General features: G+C 36.6%; 1 protein-coding gene across 5 annotated transcripts in view; it reads right to left on the bottom strand.

Annotated features, from left to right (window-relative positions):
- Positions 1-4863: 4863 nt before the first annotated feature.
- LOC126248480 (neurofilament heavy polypeptide) overlaps positions 4864-14663 on the bottom strand; it is an 80290-nt gene continuing 70490 nt past the window's right edge. For all 5 annotated transcript variants that reach the window (XM_049949511.1, XM_049949501.1, XM_049949528.1 and 2 more), the window contains 6 exons: positions 11053-11286; positions 10479-10580; positions 10267-10399; positions 7560-7649; positions 6353-6603; positions 4864-6197 (listed from right to left, as the gene is read on the bottom strand). In XM_049949511.1, the coding sequence (XP_049805468.1) occupies positions 5658-6197; positions 6353-6603; positions 7560-7649; positions 10267-10399; positions 10479-10580; positions 11053-11286 (1350 nt within the window). In that variant the 3' untranslated portion in view covers positions 4864-5657. The remainder of the gene's footprint in view (positions 6198-6352; positions 6604-7559; positions 7650-10266; positions 10400-10478; positions 10581-11052; positions 11287-14663) is intronic.

Genomic DNA, 14663 nt, shown 5'->3' with positions numbered 1-14663 from the left:
TGCTGCTTGGCAGCACATAGTCTGCATTCGCCATCTGACAAAGTAAATAAAATCAGACTACATAATGCTGGAAAGATAATGAACTGTTCTCTTACGGTTGTGGCAGTTTTTTTGCAATTGTTGTTCTGCGACAAACAGATAAGATTGTTTCATTGCATAAATTGCCAAGCCCACCCATACAAATGTTTTTTATGTGCTATTTTGCGGCATTACATTTGAATCATTTCTGTCTGAACTGCATATTCACATTTCCTAGTCGAGCAAGTCTCTTCCACGTCTGGATATTTGCACTTTTTCCCTTGAAATGCACACTGACCTTTTGAATTATTCAAATGTTTCTGTTCAGCTGCACAACACTAACAAATGTTTTTTTCAGCACCATCAGTCCAGCTTCCCATGTTCCTTAGCGTAACTGATAACTTGAAGTTTAATTTCGTCAAGTATATAGTGTGCTCCTTTCCCACCATCACTCACAAACCAACAAATCAAATGTTCACTTGCCCTCAACTTACTTACACTATCCCTTGGATTATTCATGTCACCAGCCCTCACAATAAATCCGGTACTTCCAAGACACCTGTCAGGTTTACATGACCTGCCATGTAGTGGTAGAGCAAATGAAGCTACAGTTTTAGCAGACTGTTCTAAGGTGCCAACTTAACAGTTACACTGCACCTAGGTGAACACTGTAAAAGGGGCTACTCAATGTATTGTCCAACTGAACTTTCTTGTAAATTTAGTAGCGCAATCTATATTTGAAATATATTTTTAGTATAATCTCACATCAAAATCTTAGATACAGCCTATATTCAGACAAATACTGTATTATTCTTGTCAGCAGCTTAAATATGAGAGTTGTTAAGTTGATTAAGTGATAGTTTTCGCAATTATCTGCCCTTGTTATCTCAAAAATTTTGTCTACATTTTTCCGAGTCTTCATAGGATGTCTCCAGTCTCAGATTCTACACACCAACTTTAATAGTTGTTTGATTGCCACTTACCCCAATGACTTAAGAAATTTCAGTGGAATTTTTACCTATCCCTTCCGTCTTTCTTAATCCCAAGTCCTCCAGAGCTCTTAAATTGTCACTAATACTGGCTCCTACAGACAAATTTCTTCTTGCAATACAAAATCAGCCAAGTCCTTTTTCTCAAGAGGCCTCAAGTCCTTTCCCTCACAGAGGCCTCTAATGTACTCATTCCACTTATCTGCTCTGTTCTGTGCTTATCTGTGGAATTCCCATTGCACTCTTGATGTTACCAGCCTTGCCCATAACCCTTCACGGGCAATTTTTGTAGCAGCTCAGCTATCCTTTAGAATTGTGATCAAATTACTATTATTTTTTGATAATTTTATTTTTGTGATTTATGACAAAAAACTATGGTGATATAAACACATCACAGTGGCACCTATGTAAGGTATTAAAATTTTGGTGGTAAATGGATTTCCCACTTCCCTTTTGTGAGCTGTTGCATGTTGACATCACATGTAAAAAAATATTGACCTTTGTGTTTTTATTACATTTTCTTTTACTTTGTTTAAAAAATAATAGTTACTGATATTAAAGTTTAATTACCACAATGTGAGAACAATCCTCGACACTATCATGCAATCCAAGGTATGAGCTGATAAAGGTATACTGCAGAAGTGAAGGAAAGTGTTCTAACAGTAGTGACCCCGTGACATGAAGAATATGATTGTTGCAGCAGTTTTCATACGCCTGAGACAGTGTACTACCATAAGATGTATAGATGGCAAGATGTACTCCCAAAAGCTTTGGGATACCACAATGATGGTGGCAAGTGTGCTTCCCAGGACAATTTTGTGGTAAATATACTTCCCAGAAACCATAAAAAAAACCGTTTGGTGGAACATATACTTCCCACACTCTTGAAGGCTATGTTTCACAACAAACATAAACTACAGCTGGTGCAACATACTGCCACTAGATACCAGGAGTGTAAAGAAGTGGTAACACACATTCCCTTAAATTCTGTAAAGAAACACATTTAATTTGAAGTATATGCACCATGGAACGTGAAAGGGTTAATTTCATCTTAGGGTGTTTTGACTTTTTTAAATGGCGAATCAGTCCTGACAATTTCTTTTTAGATTTCTTCACACCTTTCCTGCAGTAGTTTTGCCTCAGCTGCCCTGCAGTTGCTATTTATTTCATTCCTAAGAAGTGAATATTGCTGTACTCAGTTCTTTCCATGAACATATTTGCACCACCATCTTTCATTGATTAAGTGTTTCATTTGTTATTGAAGGTTTCTTCATAATTCTTTGTACCTATGTTTGCCCAACATCTATCATTGTTCTATTTTACAGTTGTTCATTCTTCAACTGAGATGCCTACATTGGCGTTCCTTACCACAGTATCCACATCCTTAGTGGATTTTAAACATGTCTCATCATTCCTCAATACTTCAGTACCCTACTTTCTTTCGTACTGATTCTTTCGGACGATTCTCTCTAACCACAGTCTACTCTTCTTCATTACAGATCTGGGTCTGACTGCACCTGGATATGTTTTACAGTCCAATACCTGATTTCAGAACCTCTGTTTGACTATGATGTAAATCCGCTGGAATTCTTTTGTCTCTCCCAGTCTTTTCCAAGAACAGTGGAACTTTGATTTTACATTCTCCAATTTCATTGTTTTCGCAATTCTACACGATAAATTTGTATTCCCTGTGTAAAACCCGTAAGATCAATGCTGGAAATTCCCTGATTTTACATGTCTTCCCTGTAAGGTTTAGCACAATTCTACAGTCTTACTCAACACCTCACCTGACTTCATCTAGTTTTCTTCCTATTGATATTTTTAAGTGACACGAAAGACAAATGGTTTGAACGACGGGTCGTAGTGGAGTTAAAGGAATATTTTTGGCTGTTGCAGAGAGGGGAGACATGAGAGGAAATGCTGACGTAATACAGAGACTGGCTTTGACAACACAGTTTTCAGCTTCAATGCACAATTATAATACAACTACTGCTAGGTTGCAATTACAACTACTGCTAGAAGAGCCAATATGTACTGGAGGGACACAGCCTCCACCTTTTCTAGTGCCACTTATAATTCAAGTCTTGTACTTTCATATGTATTTCTGATGTACTGTATTCAGCAACAATATCAACTGTCAACCTTTTAAATTCAAACACCTAGTGTCCAAGAATATGCTCTGTTAGAATCAAGGAAACGTCAACCATTTCAGCTAGTGAGCTCTTATTGGCTGCAACTTGTTATGCAATCAACACCCAGCACAGGCACCACATTACACTAAAGCTCATTTTACACGCGTGACTTACTGGTCAAAATCTACTACTATACGTGCTTGCACCTTTCATACTTGCAACTAAATCGGCGACCAAACATGACACGAGTGTGTGTCTAACTTCAATGATCTATAAATTGTGCCGAGAGTAGAGTTCTCAATTTTTGAGGATGCTGTATGATGGGTATGCACGGAGACAAGGGACTATGGCAGTGCCTGCTAACAGTAAGTTATAACCTATTCCAATTGAGTTTATCCCTTTTACAGAAATGGATTTTATGTTTTTGCAGCTTCTTAATCTTTGTTGTGTTTTTTGCTTTGTTTTTGTCACAAACTGGAATGTTACCCAAGGTCCTGGTATTTTTTCCTACTAGTGTGTGTTCTGCAAGTGAGAAGACATATCTGAAACCAAAAAGTATTTACATTTTACAGAGAATGAACCGACCCTGTTTAGACATAATGTGAATAGATAAACCATTTACTGAACATTATTTCAGCAGTGAGAAACTTTTTAAAAAACTGCACTCTATATACTGTGACAGGTTTGCAAGCATGTATTTTCTTGTATGTGTTCTGAAATGTTTGGATGACACTATTCCTATTCTTTCAGATCTCAAGAGTGTGAAGAGTTTGACAAGAACTTCCACTGTGAATTCTGCTTCAGTCATTAATAAGCTCTATTGTCACTGCTTTCACCTATATTTTTTGTTATATTGTGATTTTTCCTTAAAACGGATAATCCCCAATCTAACTTTCACCATTCAGATGCTATAATCCACAGCAGACATCTTTCAAAACACTAGCAATTTTGGCGCTGATATGTAAATGAAAATGACCATTCAAAACAGATGAGACACTATACGGAAATAAAATGACAGTAATCAATTGAGAGAACGAAGTCACTCGTATAAAAGGGGCTTTTATCACGCGTAAAATGAGCTTGTTTGCTGTATACACTAAAGCTCACCGTACACTCTTCACTTTTTGCTTTCTTCTCTGAACACAAAAAGAAAGATCTCTCAGAAACATACATTCTGAAGTGTAATTTGGAGTCATAACATGTAATAAAATAGCTCTATCAAATGTACCACGATACCAATTTCAATTTTTGGTGAGTTTTCACTTGCTGTTACACATCTGATTTTTTATAAACAGATGAAATTCATTATCACAAATTATTGTATGAACATTGTATTGTACATTTAATTTCCTTCACTTATACAGGTTTTATGCCCAACCCAAGGGCAAAGTTGCCCTGAACCTCCAACCACTCGTCCACCCTCTTTGACAAGGCCACTGGCAGAACGTAACTTTTGCCAGAAACCTTTGGTTGCCACTGCTGATGATTATTCAAAATTAAGCATTGGCGGGGTTTGAACCTGGGACCGAGGGCATTTTGATTAGTGAAAGAAGACACTACATAGAGATCTCCTCTAGATTATCACATGAACTAGATTATCACGTGAACTATTGCTCCTCTTAACTTTCAAGCTGCTATCAAAACAAAATGTATGTCTAAAGCTGACTGATGTGCAATGATTATCCCAATATATTAGTAACGAATGGTTTACATTCAGAATCAAATTAACGTAAGAATAACTAAAATTTATTTACCATACACATACATGACATACATTTGATATTGCCTGAAAGTCTATCAACAATTGGTTCTGTCTGCAACTTCCTTCAGGTATTATATAGAATAACTACAAATTTCTAACAGGTCCATACATGAATAACTACATTAAAATAGCTAGATGATCACAAAACACAAATACCCTTATTCAGTCAAGAGTTCAGCATGTACATTTTTAAACACCAACTTACAACATTCCTTTGTTTTTAATTTGTAAGATATATGTATGCACCAGTAAGTCATTATGATATCTGGCATACATTACTTTTCATAGCCTAAAATATATGTGAAGAAAGCAAAGGGATGAGAGAAACAATTTATGGATGACTTAATGGAACTCATTTCATCCACTGTGGATCCAAGATGTTTACAACAATACACACATTACAGCTTAGTGTGTTAACACAAATGTGTTCTATGAAGCCAGGAAACAAACACCATCACATATCTATACGTCCACATACAAGCATTGTAATTGTGTTTTGACAATGAAGTTTTCAAGAACTCATTGCAGCAACAAAAATGTATGTAAAAGATTGACTTTGATTGCAAGTGACACTAATTATGTATTTTTCTAAGCAATTCTTCATAGGGGAGATGCAGATCATATGTGCACACATTTTCTGTGTTTCTTATATAGTTAGAGATACATATATATAGTTTCTACACCTATTTCAAATTCACTTCTAACCTATACATGGAAATGTCTAATGAAACTCTTGAAATTTTTTTTTAAATGCGATTAATCAACAGTTGTTGAAGGTGTTGGAGTTGTATTACCGCCTTTCTTCACTGTACTTTCTCCTTCAGTTTTACCATCTGAAGACTTTTTCTCATCACCATCACCCTCTGCCATTGGCTCATCTTCTGTCTCTGCAGCAGTTTTTGTGGTAGACTCAACTACTTCTGAATCTGATGGGTTAGCTGTCGCATTACCCTTTTCACTATAGCGAAATCTGTCGTATCTGCCACCCTCTGCTCTAGAATCTTCATCTTCATCAGAAGACTTATTTCCAGGTTCTACTTCTCTAAGTAAGTCTCCTAAATCTTTATCAACATCAGCCCAAAGTTTGTCATCCATTCCAGCTTCCAAATCTTGATCCAAATCAACATCAACATTTTCTCCATCCATGCGACACTCAGCATTGTTTTCGAAAGAAAGATCTGCTGCTCTAGATTCATCATGCGAAGCATCACCTTCCTCATTTTCCTTCTTTCCAGACCCATCTCCATCCTTGGTAGAATCATCCTTATTCTCAGTAGCATCCTTGTCATCCTCATTCTGCATTTAAAAATTTCAATGAGCACACAAGCAAGTCAATTTCAACTATAGAATATTAATTATCAGTCACTAGTTTTCAAGTGGAAACTAAAATTACAAGGAGCAACATACAATCTAATGTACTTTAAGTAACTGATCAATTCAGATCCACCAACCTCATTTGATTCTCCCTTTTCTTCATCTTTGGAAGAATCTTTTTCTGCATTTTCTTTAGCCATTTCCTTGCGATGAATTCTCTCTGCTTCTTTTCTGAGAGCCCTATCATCGCGATAACGCACATAGCGCTGCAAGTGTGTGCGCGTGCGGCAATGAATTGAAAGTTCTCTTTCTGGATTATCAAACCGTGGCAGATAAAGACGACACAGATCACAAAAATAAACTTCTACTTTCTTAACGTACTCTGCACCTGTAAAAGACAAAACCCAAAATACTTTACACCGAGTGTGCCACTTTCTTTAAATTACAACATACACGGTAATTTTAATAGTCATAAGTAGACTACCTATTTAAAGAAGCAGACAATACGCTGGTTCTATAAATAACTTAATACACACTCTCCACTGAACTGTGCAGTTACAAATATGAATTGTGCAAAAGTATGTACCACAGTGAGAAGTCAAGTGATGCAAGAAAGTTCTTTATTATTGCCGATCCAATGTGACATGACTTACTGATGACTGGGTGTTACCAGTGACTCACAAGGAACAAGTGACAAATTCATTCTCCTTGCATAATCTTTCCTGACTTAAGTTATTCATAAACATTCAATTGCTTTTTGAGAGTATTCTGTTCCGTACAAACTATACAATATGATGAGAGGTAATTTTTTAGAGAATTATTCTACATAAAATTAATGCATCCATTGTTTAATCACAGCTCCTTGAGGTGGTTAACTTAGATATGCTATACAAAAATGAGTCATTCATACCTCATGTTTTCTTGAGACATGAAGCAAAAACTGACAAACTAATTATAGATATTGCCAAACCTTAGGATACAATGCAGCAGTTTCAAAATTGTGCCACAGGATCAGTCATAAAACATTAATACCACTATTGCCATTTTGCCTGTACAGTTAATCCTTTATTGTGACTGAATCATACTTCATTCTTCATAATTTAAAATCAGATTCAGAGGGCTTACACTCAGGTCAACTTACGTTTATTTGTCCAGGCACTGGGTATAGTAGTGGAATGTTCTATGCAGTATTGAAATGTCACATGAAATGTTACATTAACATCTTACGCATTCTAAAAGAATTTTTTGGTGAAGTATTTAATAATTACTTTTAGAAACAAAAATACATACAATAACATTTATGAAAACAAACACAGAATTACTGATGCTTACAACTGGCCTTACCTAAACAAATTTTTGTTTTCGATTTCTTCTCTTCACCATCTTTATTTTCCTTTGACTTTCCCTCACCTTCTGACTCTTCATCGCCACTATCTGTCAAAGAAACAACACAATAAACTCACTTGGAAAGCACGAACACACACTGTACTAGCCCTTTCAGCCTAAGTAGTTTCATAAAGAGACCACCAAAGTATTTTCACTTTGTGCCTATTGAAATTGTGGTTTCTGACTTAACTAGTACAAAAATATTAATCTGTGCAACATCTTGCAACACGAAACGAACTATGAGCTCCAGGCGGATGCAGTGGTTCTTGAAACAAATGGGAGCTGAGGGAAAGGTTATAGTGTTCCAATTCAGGTTTTTTCCTTCCAATGATAATGTGAAGGTAAGAGTTTTTCAGTTTACATCATCTGCAACTGTGACAGTTTCTACATTTTAGCTAATATTAAGTACTCCTTTTCCAGCAAAGCTCCAGGATAGGTTTTTTAATTCCTGTGTCTGCAAAACTAAAAAAGGACAAATGTCTTTATGTTACCTTGTATGCATGTGCCCTCAACATTTCCTTGGCCATGTTTCTACATCAACTCACTAGGTGGCAGGGCTGTGCTGTGTTTGGGTTCATAGCGCATTAGTTACAACAACAATGGATGCCAATTGGGAATAGAGAGTGAACATTAAGTTTTGTGTTAAGCTCAGGAACACACTGATTAAGGAAGAAATTGCAGGTGAGGCACTTTCAGGAAGTCTTGTTTTCGAGTGGCCCAAAAGGTTTTGTGAGGGCAGAGATTCAGTGGAAGACAATCCCAGATCTTGTTGTCCCTACAGCACATACTGCTGCAAACATGAAGAATGTAAGGCAGTTATCGTAAGGTCATCGTGTAACTGTGTGTACGATATCATAACAAATTAATTTGAATCGTAAAGTTTGTCATAAGATTTTACGCGAAGATTTAGGGAATGGAAAATAATGCAAAACTTGTTCCTCAAACACTGACAACCAGAAAGAGGAAAGATGAATTTCTGCTGAACTATAGGATGGAGCCTGATGTAATTCCTCATTCATGTCAAAGATTATTGCTGGAGATGAAAATTTATGCTACCAGTATGACCCTCTCATGAAGTGTCGAAGTAGCGAATGGCAGAGCCCTGGATCACCAGCTCAAAAAAAGTCAAATGTCAACCTTTAAGAACAAAGAATGTTGATCGCATTCTTTAATAGTAAAGGATTAGTTTACCATGAGTGTGTTCCTCCAGGCCAAACAGTGAACCGAACTCAATTACACTGAAGTCTTAAAACATTTGCGACAAGTAGTGTGATGTCGCCTCCCTAACTTGTGCCGTTCTAAGGGCTTGCTCTCACTGCATGATAATGCAACATCCCATTCTGCTTTACCAAGAATCTGGCCAGACACGCTGTTTCTGCCATCTTAGATCCACCATTTCTCACTGTGCAATTTTTTCTTGTTTCTGCGTGTGAAAAGGTGCCTGAAACGAAAGCTTCCTCAAGATATTGCAGACATCCAACAGGCTGTGAATAATGAGCTTACAAGTAGTGCAGCTGAAGATTTCCCTACATGCTTTTAAGACTTTCAGAAACATTGACAATCGTGTACAGATAGCCAAGGAAACTACTTCAATAGAAGCTAGGATCATTTGGAAAGTGCCATTTTCTATTTAAACAGATGCAACCTTTCATTTACAGTAAGTTTGCGAAGATTTCAGCAAAATCCTTCATGTGTGAGGTAACTACATAGCTTATTGGCGTGTATATTCCACCACCTCTGAGGATGAGCAAGTCATAGTAAAAAAAAAAATGATGATGATAATAATAATAATAATAATAATAATAATAATAATAATAATATATTATGAAGTCCTATGTCTCAAAGGCAGTGTCGACTGCAGCAGCAAGTAAAATCCCGAACAAAGAAAATGGAAATGTTCTATATGCAAAATTGGACTATGTAAGGTGAAAGGAAGTGTGTGCTTTCCACTGTATGTTTTCATTTGATAGTACTGAACATGAAGTAATACGACTTTTTACATATTTAAAATGAAGTATAATCTTAACATAACGGATTCTGCTTTTGCAATTTTATTCTCAGTTCTGCTTACTTCGCAATAATACTTCTCTTTAACACATAGCTGACAGAATTAAAAACGTTTATCTGCGATAAATAAAAAGGTGTCAGTTTTTGTGTGCAACTCTACTCAAGTTGCTATCACTGCAGTGGTTTCATACCGGGATCAACAATTTGTGGCTTAATGACACATTAAAATTAAGAAATAACGCTATATTCTGTAAGTAACACAATTTCAACTCAGTTTTAAAAAATAATTCATTGCTCAAAGGGTTAAGTGATGACTATGAACATCTTTCTCATTAACTTCCAGTGAATTTGTCAGATAAGTTACGAGAATTTTATATATTACTGCTGCTTTCCCGCCTCAAATTTACCATATTTACATTACCATATCATTAGTAACATTCTTCCCCAAATACGTGCAATGTCTTTAAGAACACTTCTGGAAACGTTGAGCACAAGATGTTAGTAACATTCAATGTGGATGTTGGGACTGCATGAATTAACACATACTTGTAAGCAGTAATTGAATTCTAAGATATATGTAGCCATCAGTGTAACTCCAGGCATAAATGCTTGCGCAACAAGATGCACAGTTAAGCATTTAGAAATAGTACTGGCTTACCATCAACTGTTCCCACAGAATCCAATATCATGAATTTATCCATGTTTACTTCCTTCTCTTCCTCTTCACCTCCACTTGGCTCATTACTTCTTGAACGACGAGCCCTCATTCTTTCATCTAAGAGTGCCTTTCTCTGTTTGGAGAAGCAAGAGGTTAAAAATGCAATTTAGAACAAAATTAAATTTATGTAAGAAAAAAATATTTCCAAATACCTTGATATGATCCAGTGAACATATGTGATTCTCATACATCATGGGAGATTTGAAACCCATTCGGCAAGTGCTGCAATATGGCATCAAAAACTTCCTCATAGCCTGTAGGATAAATAAATTTTCAGAACAAGCTTCCAATAAACCTACAACTACATCTAAACTGTGGGTCAGCTACAGATAGACTTTTGCTCAAAGCAAAATATTTTTATCTGCTAATAAATACACAACACCATCAGGAAGAGGAGAGCTATTAATTTTTTCTGGGATTGGGGTGGGAGAGTTTTTGTTTGCTCTTACAGAACATGACGAGTACGACAGTTTGTATCTATATCACGTTTGAGAACCACTTATATCAATCCACCCAGGATTGTGACTAACATTTTGTATTTACTCATGACAGCAGCTCAGGTGGTCACTGAGAAATTTGACTTGGTAGTGATTTGCAGTATGAATTATTTTGAAACTAAAATTTTAAGCCACTGGGGGTGGGGGTGGAGGAGTGGAATGTGCAGGTGAGGGAGAGGGGGGAGTGGTGTCTAATTAATTCCATAGTTAATCTGAAAATAGTACTCACGCGGTGTGCTTCTGACACTTGGTGTTTTGTTTTAAGTTGTCTGTAATACAACTTACAAATTGGGCAAAAATTGTTTCTTGATGACAAAGTGCCTTTCAGTTCTTCATTTTCTTCAATAATGCGTTGTTTCTGGCGCTGCGACAAACGCATACGGGCAAGAGTCTGTTTATGTTTCAAAGCCTGCTTACGCATTGCATTACCATGTTTTGATGAGTACAGATGCAATGCATACTCCTGCGGCAAGAAGAAACATCTCAGTAACTTATGAACTTTTTGTTACATACTTAAAAACAGAAGTTAACACATTGTCACAAATATCAAAACCAGTAATAAAACTGAATTTTCATAGTTTAGTAAGCATTATATCACAGTGAACTTACGTTTTATTTTATCAGACTGATTTTCACAAAGCCCATACTTTAGCTCAATTTATTCTAAACTGGTCAGATGTAATGTATTTGTACCAACTGTCTAAAAAACGACTTGCCAATCAAAAATTTAACGATGAAAACACCCTTGCACACACAATGTAAGAAATTTTTAACTAAACAAAAGAAGCTTAATTAGTAATATTTTTGCTTGTTTAATTGCTACTGAACATAGGAACTATCTGGAATCTCACAAAATGTAAATTGCTATTACATTTCATACATACACCCACAGATATTCTTTTCTTGTATGCTAATGCAGACATATGGAAACAGAAACTGGAAATCTTAAATTGGTAGAACATACATAGCGAATGCATATGCACTATAACATGCACAAGTGGCCTCAATAAGCTTGCAATCAAAGAGTCACAGCAATATCTTTGTGGTTGTATGCATGGAAAAACCCTGGAGATACTAAAAGGTATCAGATAGATTATATAATGGTAAGACAGAGATTTAGGAACCAGGTTTTAAATTGTAAGACATTTCCTGGGGCAGATGTGGACTCTGACCACAATCTATTGGTTATGAACTGTAGATTAAAACTGAAGAAACTGCAAAAAGGTGGGAATTTAAGGAGATCGTACCTGGATAAACTGAAAGAACCAGAGGTTGTACAGAGTTTCAGGGAGAGCATAAGGGAACAATTGACAGGAATGGGGGAAAGAAATATAGTAGAAGAAGAATGGGTAGCTTTGAGAGATGAAGTAGTGAAGGCAGCAGAGGATCAATTAGGTAAAAAGATGAGGGCTAGTAGAAATCCTTGGGTAACAGAAGAAATTTTGAATTTAATTGACGAAAGGAGAAAATATAGAAGTGCAGTAAATGAAAAAGGCAAAAAGGAATACAAACATCTCAAAAATGAGATCGACAGGAAGTGCGAAATGGCTAAGCGGGGATGGCTAGAGGACAAATATAAGGACATAGAGGCTTATCTCACTAGGGGATAAGATAGATACAGCCTACAGGAAAATTAAAGAGACCTTTGGAGAAAAGAGAACCACTTGTATGAATATCAAGAGCTCAGATGGAAACCCAGTTCTAAGCAAAGAAGGGAAAACAGAAAGGTGGAAGGAGTATATAGAGGGTCTATACAAGGGCGATTTACTTCAGGACAATATTATGGAAATGGAAGAGGATGTAGATGAAGATGAAATGGGAGATAAGATACTGCGTGAAGAGTTTGACAGAGCACTGAAAGACCTGAGTCAAAACAAGGCCCCGGGAGTAGACAACATTCCATTGGAACTACTGACGGCCTTGGGAGAGCCAGTCCTGAGAAAACTACCATCTGGTGAGCAAGATGTATGAGACAGGCGAAATACCCTCAGACTTCAAGAAGAATATAACAATGCCAATTCCAAAGAAAGCAGGTGTTGACAGATGTGAAAATTACCGAACTATCAGTTTAATAAGTCATAGCTGCAAAATACTAACGCGAATTCTTTAAAGACGAATGGAAAAACTGGTAGAAGCCGACCTCAGGGAAGATCAGTTTTAATTCCGCAGAAATGTTGGAACACGTGACACAGTACTGACCCTACGGCTTATCTTAGAAGAAAGATAAAGGAAAGGCAAACGTATGTTTTTAGCATTTGTAGACTTAGAGAAAGTTTTTGACAATGTTGATGGGAATACCTTCTTTCAAATTCTGAAGGTGGCAGGGGTAAAATACAGGGAGCGAAAGGCTATTTACAATTTGTACAGAATCCAGATGGCAGTTATAAGAGTAGTGGGGCATGAAAGCAGTGGAAGCAGTGGTTGGGAAGGGAGTGAGACAGGGTTGTAGCCTCTCCCCGATGTTATTCAATCTGTATATTGAGCAAGCAGGAAAGTAAAGAAAAGAAAAAATTCAGAGTAGGTATTAAAATCCACGGAGAAAAAATAAAAACTTTTGAGGTTTGCTGGTGACATTGTAATTCTGTCAGAGACAGCAAAGGACTTGGAAGAGCTGTTGAACGGAATGGACAGTGTCTTGAAAGGAGGGTATAAGAAACATCAACAAAAGCAAAACGAGGCTAATGGAATGTAGTCAAATTAAATCGGGTGATGCTGAGGGAATTAGATTAGGAAATGAGACACTTAAAGTAGTAAAGGGTTTTTCGCTATTTGGGGAACAAAATAACTGATGATGGTCGAAGTAGAGAGGATATAAAATGTAGACTGGCAATGGCAAGGAAAGCGTTTCTGGAGAAGAAAAGCTTGTTAACATTGAGTATAGATTTAAATGTCAGGAAGTCATTTCTGAAAGTATTTGTATGGACTGTAGCCATGTATGGAAGTGAATCGTGGACAATAAATAGTTTAGACAGGAAGAGAGTAGAAGCTTTCAAAATGTGGTATTACAGAAGAATGCTGACGATTAGATGGGTTGATCACGTAACTAATGAGGAGGTATTGAATAGAATTGGGAAGAAGAGGAGCTTGTGGCACAACTTGACAAGAAGAAGGGATCGGTTGGTAGGACATGTTCTGAGACATCGAGGGATCACCAATTTAGTATTGGAGGGCAGCGTGGAGAGTAAAAATTGTAGAGGGAGACCAAGAGATGAATACACTAAGCAGATTCAGAAGGATGTAGGTTGCAGTAGGTACTGGGAGATGATGAAGCTTGGACAGGATAGAGTAGCATGGAGAGCTGCATCAAACCAGTTTCAGGACTAAAGATCACAACAACATGGAAATCAATAATGCACATCTCTAAGCAAAACAAGGTCATATAGAAAACAACTGATAAAGGAACTTACCTCGAAAATTTCCCATGCCCAAGTTTAAGAAACTAATTTCACATTTAAGAATGAAACTTTCTTTAATTATTCCTAAAATTTGCAAATTAGACAAGGGATTCTTAGTGACCATGAATTCAATGTCGTGTTATATTAATCATACAATGAAATTAAAATTTATTTTCAAATGTATAAAAATAATAGAAAAACTTATTGGCTTAGACACTCTTCGCCAGTTGTCGTAAAATTATAAAAATCTCTGAACTCTGTAGGGTAACAAACAGTAAAACTGTCGGTAACATTTTGTCACTTTCACACATTTCAATGTCAAAAAGTTCATTGAAAATTAAATTTATGTTATATTTTACAGTTTATTACACAAAAAATTATTAAATTGGTGCATAAGTTCAAAGTGTTTTTGTTTCGCATGTTGGTATTCCAGTTGCTATGGGTT

Source organism: Schistocerca nitens, chromosome 1 (assembly GCF_023898315.1).
Source record: "Schistocerca nitens isolate TAMUIC-IGC-003100 chromosome 1, iqSchNite1.1, whole genome shotgun sequence".
Taxonomy (NCBI): domain Eukaryota; kingdom Metazoa; phylum Arthropoda; class Insecta; order Orthoptera; family Acrididae; genus Schistocerca; species Schistocerca nitens.
The sequence above is the reverse complement of the archived record's forward strand: the minus strand, read 5'-3'. Positions and strand labels throughout refer to the sequence as shown.